Source organism: Terrapene carolina, unplaced genomic scaffold (genome assembly GCF_002925995.2).
Source record: "Terrapene carolina triunguis isolate 2854851 unplaced genomic scaffold, T_m_triunguis-2.0 Scaffold210, whole genome shotgun sequence".
NCBI classification, from domain to species: Eukaryota; Metazoa; Chordata; order Testudines; family Emydidae; genus Terrapene; species Terrapene triunguis.
The window spans coordinates 27,507,750-27,524,006 of NW_020664561.1; the positions used below are offsets into that span (position 1 = coordinate 27,507,750).

The window sequence follows — 16,257 nt, forward strand, 5'->3', positions numbered from 1 at the left end:
GACTGCTGCCACTCCCCTGTTGACTCTGCCTGCGCCTCTCGCGGCGGTGGAGTACAGGAGTCGATGGGAGAGCGCTCGGAGACTAGACGCGATAAATCGACCCCCGCTGGATCGATTGCTGCCCGCCGATCTGGCGGGTAGTATAGACATACCCTAAAATAACATTTGAAAGAAAATTTCAAGCAGATTGCTGTGTTCATTGAAATAATACTGTTGCCTTTAAACATTTAAATTTTTTTGTACTGTTATATATTGGATTGTAAGATTTAATAAAAATAGACTTTGTGGAGTTGTATCTTCTCATAAAAAGAACTGGTACATCTTGCACTATTTTATTTTTAGGTATGTGTCTTTCACAAGTTGCTGCAAAATTATCGACAAGGGTTGTCACTTTCACTGCTGTTTCAAAAGATAACATGTTTGGGCTATGGTGAAAACAAATTACAGCCCCTTATCTAGAAAAAACATCTTCTAATGCTGCTGGTACACAGAAGTGGGGCTATGCAGCTACTGAGGCTTCTCCCTCAAGTGGTTATTTTTCCCTCACTGATGTAGGGTTTTTTTTTTTAAATTGCTTGTGACTGCTCTCCCTTCTCCAGTTAGGAGTCCCTAGCCCATGGCTAAATCAATTGCTATTTGCTCTGAGCATTCTACAGAGGGAGTGTGGAAGGGGAAAATTATTCCCTAATTAACAGCCAAGGAATAATTTTAACGAGGAGGCCTGTCAGCCTGAAAACAGAACTCCTTGTGTGACAGCTGTGTTTTGTTGCTCAACTGTGGACAATAATAGTTCATTGGGCTACAGAGTCTCCCAATTGCCTTTTCATTTTCTGTTTTGTGCATGTGTGTGTATTAGTGGGGGTTATTAATGAGAAGTGGTTATTGGGGTTGCTAAAAAGAAGTGTCCCCTCCCACCCCTGGAAGTCTGGTCTGAAGCTGAGTTGAGACTATGTGGAGTAGGGCCTGAAGAAGAGACAGTCCAGGATGTATATAGGGAATAGTGGAGTCAAGGAAGCAGAATGCTTACTTGATAAAGCTTTCTCCAGTCCCAGGCATTAGTGCAATTCCTCAGCAGAGTATGATTCAGAAGTGCAAATCATTGGTAGCTATAGCTGTATTCAGGCAAATCGAATCTCTGATTCCATCTAAAAATCAGGATCGTTCCATCAAGCTAATTTGCCACTTGATAAATTGGGCACTAGTTCTCAATTGTGCAAAAATTACTATAAGATCATAATTGTATAACCCCCCAGTGTGTAATTATGGTCCATTTTGATAATATTATTTGGGGTGTGTTGAATCTGTAAACAGTGCATGCATTTACAGTAAATCTCTGCAACTACACTTCCAATTAATTCTTTTTAATGAAAATACTTGGTATATTGCAAATTGATTGCTTTTCTAAGTTCAATGCTGTGGTAATTTTTCTTTTAGCACCTAAAGAGTTTGGTCCACTCTTAAACACTAATTGCTTACAATTTTTTTAAAACTGAAGCCATTTTAAAGTTAACTTAAACTTGGTAACTTCTTAGCTTTTCTCTTTGCCAACATAAAATTAGCTTAAACAAATTATGCTCAATAAAATTCCTCTCTTTAGGCCTTGGATAACACTATTTCAGTCTAAAGATAATTTTAATGACTGAATTACAAACCATCTGAAAATAATGGTTTAATAGAGGTGCTAGCTCACCCTTAGAAATGGTAATGTTGCAGTGGGTTTTGCTATACATATATAATGGCAAAAATAATCACGAGCTTCCAAAGTACACCACAAAGCAGTTGGTAACTACATGCCTGTACACTAACAATATTCTTTGTTTTTTTTTCTCTAGTTTCTCTGCTTGAAGAATATAAGAACATTCCTTTCAGCATGTTGTGAGATATTTGGGATGAAGAAAAGTGAACTTTTTGAAGCATTTGATTTGTTTGATGTGCGAGATTTTGGAAAGGTAATTTAAAATTTCCTGTTTACTAATATCTTCTTTTTTGGCTGGATAAAGTGGTTATTGGGTAATGCTTGCCATTAGTTTTATATAGCAACTACCTTGATGCAAAAGAGAGGTTTGGTCTGGTTTTGTTTTTTTCACACTTGTGTTGCCTTTTTCTTTTCTTTAAGTCATAGTTGACAGAGGCCACCTGCCTGGGTGTTTTAACCATTGTGTCCTTTAGTTCTGCTCAGAGCAGACAACCCAGTGGCTAGAATTGCAGTGGCCAATGTACACTAGCACTTCCCATCATTGGTGCTACTGGTGATGCACTAGTGCTAGCACTGTTGGAAGACTTTAGGGGAAAAATGTAGTGTAGGAGAGGTCAAAGAGGTCAAACACCTAATGTTCTACTGATGGATTCACCTCTTGGTTCCTCTCTTGGTTTGGCTTGCTCACAAGGGCTGTTCTGTTGGGAGCAAGTTACAGGCAGAAAAGGAGCAATGTTATGGGGCAGTGAAGGACCATACAGTGGATTGGTGTCCTAAGGGAAAATGTGCACAGCTGGAGGAGCAGGGAGTAGCAGTGGTGGGTGATGAGAAGAGGAGTCTGGGCTGACTGTAAAGTCAAGTCACTTGGCGCTCCATATCTTTTGGGGGAAGCCTCCTATCCCATGCAGGCTCTCAAGCTCTTGGAGTGACTCTACCTTCCTCTCCAGCAGTGGGACTTAGGAGGGGGGAAACAGTAACTCTCAGACCCTTCATCCCCACCCCCTTGTGGTGAAGGGAAAGGAGTGATAGGCAAGTCCAGACTTGAATTCTGTTCCCCCACTTCTAGTTGCTTGAAGCCACTGTGTTGTCTGTGGGCCTGCAAATTGTAAGGCTTGGCACTTAGAGGAGTAATGGGAAGAAGAAAAGGATGATAAGAGTGCCTAAGCATGGGGAGGGAGAGAAAAGTGAGGTTTTTGTATGAACAACAGGTGGTAACAGTAGTTAGATGACATGACAGTGGAAGTGGGATGTCCCTAACCTGCAGCATCACCGTCTTTGCACCTATAATTTTTTTCATTGTCTAGGCTGGCAGAAATGGATGTACATTTAGTACAGACACTCAGTCTGGTTTGAAAATATTGGAGAAAAGACAATCAGACAGCAGGAACATGCTGTGGCAGGCAAATGTCCTGGTGTTCAGGACTACGGTCTGTGGGAACAAATCTGTTACGTACAGTTAGTGTGTCATAATGGATATCCCAATTGCATGACAGGGCAAGCAGTCTCTGAAGTCTGGGGAAAGGATATAATTGCCAACTGTGTCCACAAATAGCAGGTTCATTTTAATAAGAAATACAGACATTAAGATTATATACAGTGGAATTGTTTGAGCAAAGCCCTCTTTTGATGATTACATCTGAATGAACACTACATGCAGGTCCATGCCAATGTTCTAATAGGCAATTTAATGCCAAGACAGGTCAGTTTGGTTATAATTAGCACTCCCACAAGCTACTACATTCTCTACCTGTGCCACTCACAAAGGTGCAATTTGTGTTCTGCCTTTCAAAAACCAAATAAACCCTTTTCGTCTGATCCTTACAACTGAATGTTCATTGTTCAGTATAAATGAGGCCCAATTTATCACCATATGTAGGACCTGGCTTTTGGCAAGTATGGTTTGATAGATTCATGTAGCCAAATGATCACTGAAAATAGTAATCTACATAACATAGTTCCACCATGTTGGCTCTTCATGTACCTTTGGATTTCTTATGTTTTTTCTACATTTTTTGCCCTAAAGCAAACCTTACAAGTAGTCTTCCTTTTGCTTGCTTTCTTCATAATAGCACATTTACCTTGCTATTTGGTGATGGAAGGACTTCTGTGCACAGGCGAAGTAGATATGACCAAAGGGATAGGTATTTAGTATAGGAGGAGGGTGGGAAAGAGAGAAGGGGAGGGTGAATGAGAGACAGAGAATAGAGGGTCAATGAAGTAAAAGAAGGGGCATGAGAGAGGGGAAAAAGAGGGTTGGGAACTGTGAAGAGGAAAGCTTGGCTTGAGAAGGAAGAGGATAGATGAGGGAAGATAATGGGTAAGAAGGATGTGAGAGATATGGGGTTATGAAGGAGTTAGGCTGGTTGAGCAGAAGGAAGGGAGGTGCTCCAAGTGTAGATATATCCATAGTTAAAAGGGGGGAGGGATAGCTCAGTGGTTTGAGCATTGGCCTGCTAAACCTAGGATTGTGAGTTCAATCCTTGAGAGGGCCACTTAAGGATCTGGGGCAAAATCAGTACTTGGTCCTGCTAGTGAAGGCAGGGGGCCGGACTCAATGACCTTCAAGGTCCCTTCCAATTCTAGGAGATAGGATATCTCCTTTAATTTAATTTAATTTAAAAATAGTGGTGGGGTGCCACAAGCCAGGGGCCCTTCCAGTCTGGAACTGCTTGACAACTCTGGCATCTTTTTTTTTTTTCAAACAGTTTTAAGATTTAACTCCCTCACCCTCCTTGTCTGTTTAACATGTGACAGAGCTCCAAAGTACCATTTTTACTGCTATAAGACTGAGACACAATGATGATTAGTTACTGTGGGCAACTCTGAATTATAAAGAGCTATGTATGTAAACCTGTGATTAGTTTTTCTGTGTGCAAAAGCTGGCTTTCTCTAGTGTATTGTTTGTAACCTCCTACATACTTGTCTGCTCTCTGCCGTTGCCAGCATGTATTCAGCACGGATTTCTACTTCTGAGTCAGTGCATCACTCCCCTAGTTTAACAGAAGAGCCTATAATTATCTAAAGACCATGCCATATTAAAAATATTCCAAATCAGAACAAATATCACAGTAATAATTTCCCCTTTTTTAATATCTGAAGATACAATATTTCCATTACTTTTTATACATTGCACTTTATAATAGACAGGAGGTCTGATTCTTATTTACACTAAGGCCCCTTTAAGCTGCCTAAGGCTACGTCTATACTTACCTCCGGGTTCGGCGGTAAGCAATCGATCTTCTGGGATCGATTTATTGCGTCTTGTCTAGACGCGATAAATCGATCCTGGAAGTGCTCGCCGTCGACGCCGGTACTCCTGCTCCGCGAGAGGAGTACGCGGAGTTGACGGGGGAGCCTGCCTGCCGCGTGTGGACCCGCGGTAAGTACCTTGTAGTTCGAACTAAGGTACTTCGACTTCAGCTACGTTATTCACGTAGCTGAAGTTGCGTATCTTAGTTCGAACTGGGGGGTTAGTGTGGACCAGCCCTAAGTGATGTAAAGAGACCTTAGTGTAAATAAGAATCAAGCCCATGGGGTTGCTTTCTGGTCCTGGTGATTGAAGTGGCTCACTGAGCATATCTAACTACTTTTGTTTGATCGTTTGTGCAATATAAAGAGATTGGCAAACCAAGAAATTCCACCTGTCCTTTTATGCTACTGTACATTTTTTGCCATACTAGGAATAGTTAAGATATAGCATTGTACTTCCAGTCTTTTTCTTTCAAACTTGTTATATTGCCTATTCAAAAATACCAAAGATTTTTTCTTGGTTCTGTGAACAGCAGAGGAATTAAAACAAAAAGTCTTTTAACAGCTACTGTTGCAGTGACTGCTCTACCAGGTATTCAGTTGTTTGCTATAATTTTAGGGTCCTTATCTAGACCTTTGTGTCAAGCCTTTGCTACTTGTTTAAATAGGCTAAAAAGTGCTTTATGATAGAGTAGCATTACTGTTGATTTCTAGTTAGTTGTTGAGAGAGATCCTGGTTCCCATAGTTACTCTAATATGACCATAAAGGACCTGATTTTTAAGACAGCCACTAATCTTGAAGGAAATTTTTTGCAGATTCAGTTAGTTACTGGTGCAACATTGTACCTGTGAAATAACACCCTGGATTGAGGCCTGTCTCAAAAATGTAGCTCACAATGTATCAATGGCTATTTCACACATGGCTTTTGTGGTTTATGCTTTGTAAAGTTGTGTTCCAAAATAAACTTTTATCTTATGTAAAACTGAAATAGAATAATGTAAGCTGGCATTTGCAGAGATACTATCTCTTTCATGAAAGATTTTAACTATTGCATTTCTCTTCTCCCAACACAAAATTAGCCTTAATAGTACATCATTTCTTTTATGTATATATTGTAGTGAACAACATGTGCTAGGTGCTGTACAACATATAGGAAGGAAGAGATAATTCCTGTCTTTACAGTATTTGACAATTTCATTGTCTGTGCTGCTCAGTGTCAGGGGCCTAACAATGTCTGAAAAGTCAGCAATTCCTGCTGTGCATGCATGCAAACATGCTTCCATAGTCTTAGGGTATGTCTACACTACGAGAGTAGTTCGATTTTAGTTAAATCGAATATGTGCAATCGATATTAGAAAGTCGAACGTGTGTGTCTACACTAAGGACAGTAATTCGACTTTGTCAGTCCACACTACCAGGGAAAGCGTCGACATTGGAAGCAGTGCACTGTGGGCAGCTATCCCACAGTTCCCGCAGTCCCCGCTGCCCATTGGAATTCTGGGTCGAGCCCCCAATGCCTTCTGGGTAAAAAAATGTGGCGAGGGTGCTTTTGGGTAACTGTCGTCATCCGTCAGTCACTACCGCCCTGCCTCCCTCCCTGAAAGCGCCGGCGGGAAATCAGTTCGCGCACTTTTTGATCAGTGACAGCGCGGACGCCACAGCACTGCGATCATGGATCCCGCTGCGACCATCGCTGCAGTTGTGGCCGTTCTCAACGCCTCGCACCTTATCATACACCTTACCCTGAGGCAGATGCAGAGTAATCAGGCGAGGAGGCTACGGCACCGCCGTGAGGGCCTGAAGTCGGAGAGTAGCACAGAGCTGTCAGAAACCACGAGCCCCAGCGCCCAGGACATCACGGTGGCAATGGGGCATGTGGATTTTGTTGAACGGCGATTCTGGGCCCGGGAAACAAGCACGGACTGGTGGGACCGCATAGTGCTTCAGGTCTGGGATGAATCCCAGTGGCTGCGAAACTTTCGCATGCGGAAGGGGACTTTCCTGGAACTTTGTGACTTGCTGTCCCCTGCCCTGAAGCGCAAGGACACCCGCATGCGAGCAGCCCTGACTGTCCAGAAGCGAGTGGCCATAGCCCTCTGGAAGCTTGCAACGCCGGACAGCTACCGGTCAGTCGCGAACCACTTTGGCGTGGGCAAATCTACCGTGGGGGTTGTTGTCATGCAAGTAGCCAAGGCAATCGTCAAGGTACTGCTGTCAAAGGTAGTGACCCTGGGAAACGCGCAGGCCATCATAGATGGCTTCGCTGCGATGGGATTCCCAAACTGCGGTGGGGCTATAGATGGGACTCACATCCCTATCCTGGGACCGGGCCACCAGGCCAGCCAGTACATCAATAGAAAGGGCTACTTTTCAATGGTGCTGCAAGCACTGGTGGACCATCGGGGACGGTTTACAAACATCTATGTCGGATGGCCGGGCAAGGTTCATGACGCTCGCGTGTTCAGGAACTCTGGTCTGTTTAGACGGCTGCAGGAAGGTATTTACTTCCCGGACCACAAGATAACTGTGGGGGATGTGGAGATGCCTACAGTGATCCTCGGGGACCCAGCCTACCCACTAATGCCCTGGCTCATGAAGCCCTATACTGGCGCCCTGGACACAGAAAAAGAACTGTTTAACTACCGGCTGAGCAAGTGCAGAATGGTGGTGGAGTGTGCTTTTGGCCGTCTCAAGGGGAGATGGAGAAGCTTACTCACTCGCTGTGATCTCAGCGAAACCAATATCCCCATCGTTATTGCAGCTTGCTGTGTGCTCCACAATCTCTGTGAGAGCAAGGGGGAGACCTTTATGGCGGGGTGGGAGGTTGAGGCAAATAGCCTGGCTGCTGATTACGCCCAGCCAGACAGCCGGGCGATTAGAAGAGCCCAGCGGGACGCGCTGTGCATCCGGGAGGCTTTGAAAGCCAGTTTCAAGGCTGAGCAGGGTACCCAGTGACTTTTAAGTTTGTGGACACAGAGGCAGAACTTGCCCCCCTTTCTTTACCCAGTTGCCGTCGACTATCCTCTCCACTTACATACCCCCTTCACCCCCTTCCCAAAAAATAAAGTCTGTTCTGTTTTGTTAATGGACACCGTTGTCTTTATTACTGTTTTCGCGGGAATGTTTTAAACCTGGGACGCAGACTGTGGCGGGGGGCGGGTTTAGGGTTGTGATGCAAATGATGCCTCTAAACTCCAGGAATGACAGGCTCCGCGGTGGTGGACTGGTTGTTTCAACGGAGCCTGCCAGCCCTCCTGGCCGGGACTGCGTGTATGTGTCGGCTATGTGACTGTCTTGCAGGGGGAGGAGGGTTACAGATCCCCTGCTGCGCGGCTCTGTGATGCAGGGTAAGGACCGCTGCATAAGATCTGTAACTGCCCTCCCCCGCCACCAAGTCACAGAGCAACACCACCGCCCCCACCACACAAAACATGAAAACCACCTCCCAGACTGACCAGGATAACTAGTCACTGCACTGTATATGTGCCCTGCTGCTGCACCTGCCCCCTGCTAAAGGTGACTGTCCTGTCCAATGACCAAGCCCCTTCCCCCCCCCTTCAGACAGACTCCCCTCCAAAAGAAGAGGATGGAAACAGAAATGAACAGAAACGTATTCTTTATTAACAACCGCACATGGAACGGGGGCGTGAAACTTGGACGGGGTCTTGTGTGAGGCAGGTAGGAAAGGACTTTTCAAATTTTGGGGAATGAGAGCCTTCTAGTGGTAGAGCAGTCCGCAGGGGTGGAGTGAAATTTTTCACGGCCCCTTCCACCCCTCCGTGTTTGGACTTTGGGTGAGGGGGGTATGGGACTTGGTGGCGGGGCAGGGCAGTTACAGAGAGACTGCAGCGGGGCTCTCTCCTCCTGCCTCCGGTCCTGCAGAACATCCACAAGGCGGCGGAGCGTGTCCGTTTGCTCCCTCATTAGTCCAAGCAGCGTTTGAGTAGCCTGCCTGTCCTCCTGTCGCCACCTCTCCTCCCGTTCCATGTTTGCCCGGTGCATTTGGGACAAGTTCTCCCTCCACTGTGTCTGCTGGGCTGCCTGTGCTCGGGAGCATCCCATTAGTTCAGCAAACATGTCTTCCCGTGTCCTCTTCTTCCTCCTCCTAATGTGCGCTAGCCTCTGGGCAGATGTGGCTGTGGGAATTGGAAAAAGGGAGTGAATTCCTGAGACAGAGCAATGTATCTGTGAACAGAGAACATAGTCTTTCTCTGTGAACAAGACCATGCAGAGCACCTATCACACGCGCACTGAGGACAAGGTCGAATTTTCTGCCCTCGCCTACAGTGCCTGCGGTCTTGCTGTGGCGAGCTGAGGAGCAGGGCTGGACACCGGACTTTGTCTAGCTGGCAAACATGGTAAGCCGTAGACTTGTGGCCGCTTAAAACTTTAAGAGTGGCACTGGCCTCCTTTCAAATAGAAAGCAATGCGAGTCTCTGCTGGCAGCAATCCTGCAAGCATGAACTCTGCCCCTGTCCCACCCCCTCGCGGCTGTAAACCGCGTGGCTGTAAACCGGCGGTTGCAGTTCTATAAAGGGACGGGCAAGCAGTCCTAATACTAACTTTCCCCTACCTAATTCACAGCAGGGAGTCATGCCAGACATCACCCTCCTGAAGGTCTCCGAGAGCCAGAAGGAGAAGATGCTCCGGGACAGCCTGCAGAAACCGGGGCCATTTGCTGCACTGCTGTGCAAGGCCATGATCCCGGAGTACCTGCTGGCGTTGTGGCAGGGAAACGTGTCCTACCACGGGGGGCCTAATAAGCTCTCCCTGCCCAGGAACCTGCTGATGAGGCTGGAAAAACACCTGCAGGAGGTGTATGAGGAGTTCTCCCCGGAGGATCTCGCCTCTATCCCCGGTTACATTGACCAGTTCCTGGCTTAGGTGCCCTTGGAGGGACAAATGACTGCAGGGTTTTGGGCACTATAATCATGAAGCGGACATTGTGCAATTTTTTGAAAATGGTTCGGACTATATATTGAGGCGCCCAAAAAAAGACAAATCATGATACACTTTGCACTGATTCCCCTTTTGTTTGACTTTACTGTTTACATGTTTTGAAGCACTTTACCCACTGTTCATATTTTCAATCTTCCTGTTTTGTTGCAAATAAATGTTTACATGTTTTAAAGCACTTTAGCTAATGTTAATATTTTAAATACGCCAGTTATGTTGTAAATAAATGTTTAGATATTTAAAACACTTACTGCTTGATCCGTCCCCTGAATCTGTGTCTGGGGTAACGGCGGGGGACGGTTGGTAGGGGATCTCTGTCAGGGTGATGAAGAGCTCCTGGCTGTCGGGCAAATCAGCGTTGTAAGCGCTGTCTACTGCCTCGTCCTCCTCATCTCCTTCCTCCTCTTCCCCGTCCGCTGAGGAACCGGCCGCGGACAATATCCCATCCTCAGAGTCCACGGTCAGGGGTGGGGTGGTGGTGGCGGCCGCACCTAGGATGGAATGCAGTGCCTCGTAGAAACGGGATGTGTGGGGCTGGGATCCAGAGCGTCCGTTTGCCTCTTTGGTCTTCTGGTAGCCTTGTCTCAGCTCCTTGATTTTCACGCGGCACTGCGTTGCATCCCGGCTGTAGCCTCTCTCTGCCATGGCTTTAGAGATCTTCTCATAGATCTTTGCATTCCGTCTTTTGGAGCGCAGCTCTGAAAGCACGGACTCATCGCCCCACACTGCGATGAGATCCAAGACTTCCCGATCCGTCCATGCTGGGGCCCTCTTTCTATTGGATTGCACGGCCATCTCTGCTGGAGAGCTCTGCATCGTTGCCACTGCTGCTGAGCTCACCACGGTGTCCAAACAGAAACTGTGATTCAAACTGCCCAGACAGGAAAAGGAATTCAAATTTTCCCGGGGGAGTGGCTGGTCAGAGCATCCGAGCTCGGACTGCTGTCCAGAGCGTCAACAGAATGGTGCACTGTGGGATAGCTCCCGGAGCTATTAGCGTCGATTTCCATCCACACCTAGCCTAATTCGACATGGCCATGTCGAATTTAGCGCTACTCCTCTCGTTGGGGAGGATTACAGAAATCGATTTAAAGAGAGCTCTATGTCGAACTAAATGGCTTCCTGGTGTGGACGGGTGCAGGGTTAATTCGATATAACGGCGCTAAATTCGACATAAAAGCCTAGTGTAGACCAGGCCTTAGTCAGATTAGTGACTAGTGACAAAGGCACATGGGGTTATTTAATGAGACTTGCCTCCCTTGAGTAATAACAGCTGTTTGAGCAAAAGTGGTGCTGCTAAACCAAACAGCAAAGATAGTGTAATACTTGCAGTGGCTTTGTGTGATGGGCATCTTTCCAGCTTCACCATTACTCTGTTTGTAGTTCATCTGTTTTCACTGCATGCAGGAATGAAAGCTTGTCACACGTGACTCGAGGTTGCTGTGTGCTCTCTCTAGTGGTAGATAAATTGACTTGTGTTTAACTAGGCTCTTTAAATGCCTGGGGACATAGTCGACTTTCTAGAGCAGATAGTGAATTTGAAACCATTAAAAAGGAGTGGAGCACTGGAAAAATATCACATATAGTGTAGTCTCAGGGTTGTAAAATGTGTAGGAGAGTATAACATAGTGTGAGATTTGAGCTAACAAGAGTAACAGAATATGCTTTATTGGTTTGGAAACGTCTCCAGTTACTAGAAGCAGTGGTGATGAGAAGGAAGCTTTCCTCTGATTAGTTTGATTTTTCTGTGGTCAAACCAATTTTCTTAAATTAATTATTTTTTCTATATATATAAAATTTTTTGTATACATTCCCAACCCTACAGTCTTTACTCCCACAAATCCCTTTGTGAATTCAGTAGGAGTTAGGCACGTGCAAAGGGCTGCAAGATAAGCACCACTGGATTTTCCTGTTAGTCATCAACTAAAAAAATTCCATTATGTTTTCTTTATTTTAAGAACCATTTTCTGAATCATTCTCCCTGCACATGTACATAGTTAATAGGAGTTTTGTGCACAAACAGAGAGAAGGTTGGTAGTGGTGTGATCACTCTAGTTTTGAGAAGATTTCTAGTTTAAAGAGGATCTTTTGGACCACAGGCATTTTCCAGACTGCTGGCCAAATGAGTGATTAGGTGGATGTGTGTATATTTCCACAGCTTCTAATGCACTAAAATCTTAAAGTAGATATTTGAGTTAGAAGAAACTGTAGTGCAATGCTGACCAATGCTTAATGCTTTTAAGGGGCTAAATTCAGATATGTAAGTGAGGGCAACTCCACAAGCCCCACGTGTCTTGATTTTCACGAACTCCTTTTATTTAAGGAACCACTCTGGAAACCACATACTGTACAATCACAGATGTATTGAGTTTTTGTTGCTTGTACTGCAATTATATTTTTATAGTTGTTGAATTTTTAAACTTATTGTAATAGAAAATCTGTAGTCCATTTTATACTATGGGTTTCCATGTTACCCATTTAAGCAAACAAATTAGGAAGAACATGTCAGATGCAAATGAATAATTGATTCTAAAGAAACGGATAAAAAGAGGAGAAACAAAAAGGAGACCTGGTGATTAGCATTTGAAATATTCCACAGTTGTGCAGTTATTTTATTAAGATCCTATTTTTTAAAATAAGTGGTGGGATATGACTTGTCTGTCTAGTATTGCCTTTTTGTCCTCCCATGAAAAAAAAGGTTTTATAGTTTTGATCTTTTCCCTCTTGTATGTTTCAAGTCTTTCCCCTTGTTTAGACAATGGCAGCCACATGTGGGTGCTAGCTGTAGCTGGATACTTCCTCCATGTTTTCTTCCCCATAGAGCTATAAACTCCAGTAGCAGATGTAGTGCTGTCAGGGGCAGCCTGCATCCAATCCTTTAGTATACCAGGCTGTAACTACAGTACTTCAAAAAACTATTTGGTGCTTTTTAACTACGGTGAACAGTTGTTACAAACTGTTAGGTATAACAGTAAAACTAACACAGGTAGGAGCAAGTGAACTGTTTTTTGAACCCACTATGACATAATGAGATTTGAAATTTGACTTGAACCCTAATGTTATTGAACTTGTGTTCTGCTTTGCAGTGACTGTGTGTGTGTGAGAGAGAGCGAGAGTGAGAGAGAGTGTGAGTAGTGAGGGGAATGGAGATTAAAGTTCCTAAGGAAAAAGTTACGTGGATGAAGCAGAGAGTGAACAGCATGAAAAACATATACCGATGCCTTAATGCTGGGATCAAGGTGAGGGGAGTATTCCAAATACATAGCACAGATTTCCCTTTATTATTTTTTAAACTGAATCTGCCTTGAGGGGGGAAGGATTTTAAATTGCAGGAAAAAAAGAAGGTTCTTGAACTAGTTCAACAAAATCAGAAAAAAATAAGTTGAGACAGTTGCCAAGCCTCAAACTCCACGAGATTCATCCACTTCTATTCACAACTACCTATTCTTCTAGTAGATTTCAGTGCTGTGTATAGCTTGCTGATGTAGCATGAAAACCTCCACCCCCACGCACGTTGGTGCCAGGCAGTGTTTTCATTAAAAATTCCATCTCCAAGACTCATTTTTCACCAATCCAGGACTGTTGGGTTCTTCCTCTCTATACCTGTGTGCCAGAATCAACAAATAATTTTGATACTTGTGCCTTCAGTTCTGCCAGAATTACATAGTCCTCTAGCATCCCCAGTCTTTGGTGTGTCTTGTGTCTTAGCAATTGCAGCTGTCATAGCTTCTCAAAGGTGATTTCAACCTACTGTAGGACTCATTTGATAAAGAATAGCTCTGTGATGAAATGGGAATCTAAAGGCCTGCTGTAGTCAGTGGGAGTCCTGTTGACTGGAGCTATCTTTACTCTGGTCATAGGAAGTGTAAGGAATAGAGAGCTGATCACAGGTGTGCTCCTTGCTTCAAGCAGAGCTCAGTTTTCTTACCTTGTTTAAATCAAGTCTGTAAAGTTAATAAGTTGGAACTTATTTTCATAATAGGTATTTGATAACATGCTATTATACAAGATCTGTGAATGACATCAAAAAGAGCAAAAGGGCATTAGATTTACTAAGCAAAAGTGGTGTAAACAAGTATTTGATCATTCAAAATGCTATATAAGAGCTAGGTTTTATTAAAAAGCATATAGTGCAGCTTCCAGTGCAGCTACATCTTCCATCACACTCAAAAGGCTCATTTGCACAAAGTACACAGCAAAGTGCTCTGAAAATACTGAATGTGTAAGCAAGAGTCTTGTACTATATGGTCATTTTAGCTACTCTATCACTGTTAAGGAAATCCTGACTCTGATTCAGCAGAACATCATGAACAAGCTGAAGTATCACGTTCCAAGTGTGTTGGAATTCCACCAAGTATGTGTTCAAAAGATTCCAGGAAGAGCAGACAGATGTGAGTATTCACATGCCAAAATCTACATGGCAGCTTGATGGTTATAAAAACAATGAAATTCACAGACAAGAACTAAATCTCAGTACATAGAAATCAAGTGCAGTTCAGCAGTACAATGATGTGATAGTCCACCACTGTCTTGGTCTCAGGAGGCACCTGTCAAATATTAGGACAGCATCGCAAACTGTGCTGAAGGATGCTTGAAAGATGTGGACACTTGTATAGAAGCAGCTGCTGTCATGTTTCAGGCCCTTCAGTGGCCTCTGGGGATGTTGTGACATCAGGCTTGCTACAAAGCTCCAGATCTATAGAACCATGGTTATACCACTCTATTGAACGGAAGTGAAACGTGGGCACTGAAGAAATCTGAAGAACACAGGACTGATGTGTTCAATTCTTGTCATCTTTGTCCGCTATTCCATGTCAAGTGGCAGGAAAAGAACAGAAATGAGGATATTCAAAGCTGAACCCAGCAACCACCTCCCTGAGCACTTGTTCAATTTAGGCAGCTTTGTTGGTATGGACATATTAGAATGGAAGACAAATGAATTTTGAAGTGTGTGTACCAAGGAACGCTGCTACACAGCTGACGATCACATGGGTACCAAAAGCTTTGGTAGCATGACAAGAGTGCCAGTGATGAACATGAACTAAATATACAGCCAGAATATACAGCCAGACCACCCAAAGTACCTTGCCAGAGATCAAGCCGAGTAGTGCTCGATCCGCAAGGAGGCTACATCCCTTTAGGAGTTGCTATGATGACAGTCTTGTACATAGCTCTATATTTTTATTTAATGGTTTATGTATAAGTGTGTGTGTGTGTGTGTGTGTGAGAGAGAGAGAGAGAGAGAGAGTAGGGTAGGGAATGTGGCAGTGCATCAGAGAGAATTGGGTGGAGCACAGAAGTTTGACAGAACTGTAAAAGAAGCTTGTGGGATGTGGCCCTTCTTTGTAAACTTAAACACAATGAAAATACACTCTGCTGTTAGTAATGCCTTGTGGATGTTCAAATAATACAGTTAATAATACCTAATTATGCTATTTAGTAAGTCCTGGTCTATACACACATTTTGTATCAGTATGAAAAAAATCACCCTCCTCACTGAAATAGTTATTAATGTAGTTATACCTGTAGAAGCCCTAGTGTGGGTGCCGCTATACATGAAATAAAGGTGCCTTATATGGGTGTAACTTATTCCCCTTCCTGTATGGAAATAGCTATACTAGTATAACTGCATTCACATTAGCGGGTTTTTTTTGCCGCTTTTACTAAGCCAGCATAGTTAAAACTGCAAAACTTTTAAGAGTAGACAACGCCTATCTGATGTTGCTGAAGACATAATTCTACTGTATAGAATTTTGCTCCTTAGGAGACTGATCCCGCTAGGTGCTGCATGTCCTAAATTCCCATTGAAGGTAATAGAAGTTCACTGAAGGCAAAATTCGCCTGTATTTTAGGACAGGTCTACACTAGAAGCACTACATCCGTGCAGCTGCACCATTGTAGTGTGTCTAGTGAAGATGCTCTATGCCGACGGGAGAGTGCTCTCCCGTCACATAATTACGCCACCTCCGTGAGAGGCAGAAGCTATGTTGGCGGGACAGCGTCTCCCACCGACAGTGCTGGTGTGTACAGTGCTGGTCATTTTAACTTGTGTCACTCAGGGGGGTGTCTTTTTCACACCTGCGAGTGACATAAGTTAGATCGACTTAAGTGGGAGAGTAGTCCTGCTCTCAATCTTTACATTTTCTGCCTTTTTCCCTTCCCAATGTGTATAACCAAAGTATTGTGTTTCTTATTGAGTTAAAAATTTCATCTGTGAATAAAAGTTGTCACTGGAGTTCAAAATACTAAAGGATGTTCTTTGTATTATGTATTTGTAGAAGGAAGATGCAAACATAGAGTATTTGACTGTAGTATGAACTTGTTCCATGGGGCTGTCAGTCAAGATGCTGGTTAG

At 44.1% G+C, this 16,257-nt stretch overlaps 1 protein-coding gene across 1 annotated transcript in view; it reads left to right on the forward strand.

The window, feature by feature from the left end:
• Positions 1-16,257, forward strand: part of LOC112109983 (guanine nucleotide exchange factor VAV3) — a 238,231-nt gene that overhangs the window by 52,119 nt on the left and 169,855 nt on the right. The window contains exon 2 of the mRNA XM_024204746.3: positions 1,833-1,949. Within this exon, the coding sequence (XP_024060514.1) occupies positions 1,833-1,949 (117 nt within the window). The remainder of the gene's footprint in view (positions 1-1,832; positions 1,950-16,257) is intronic.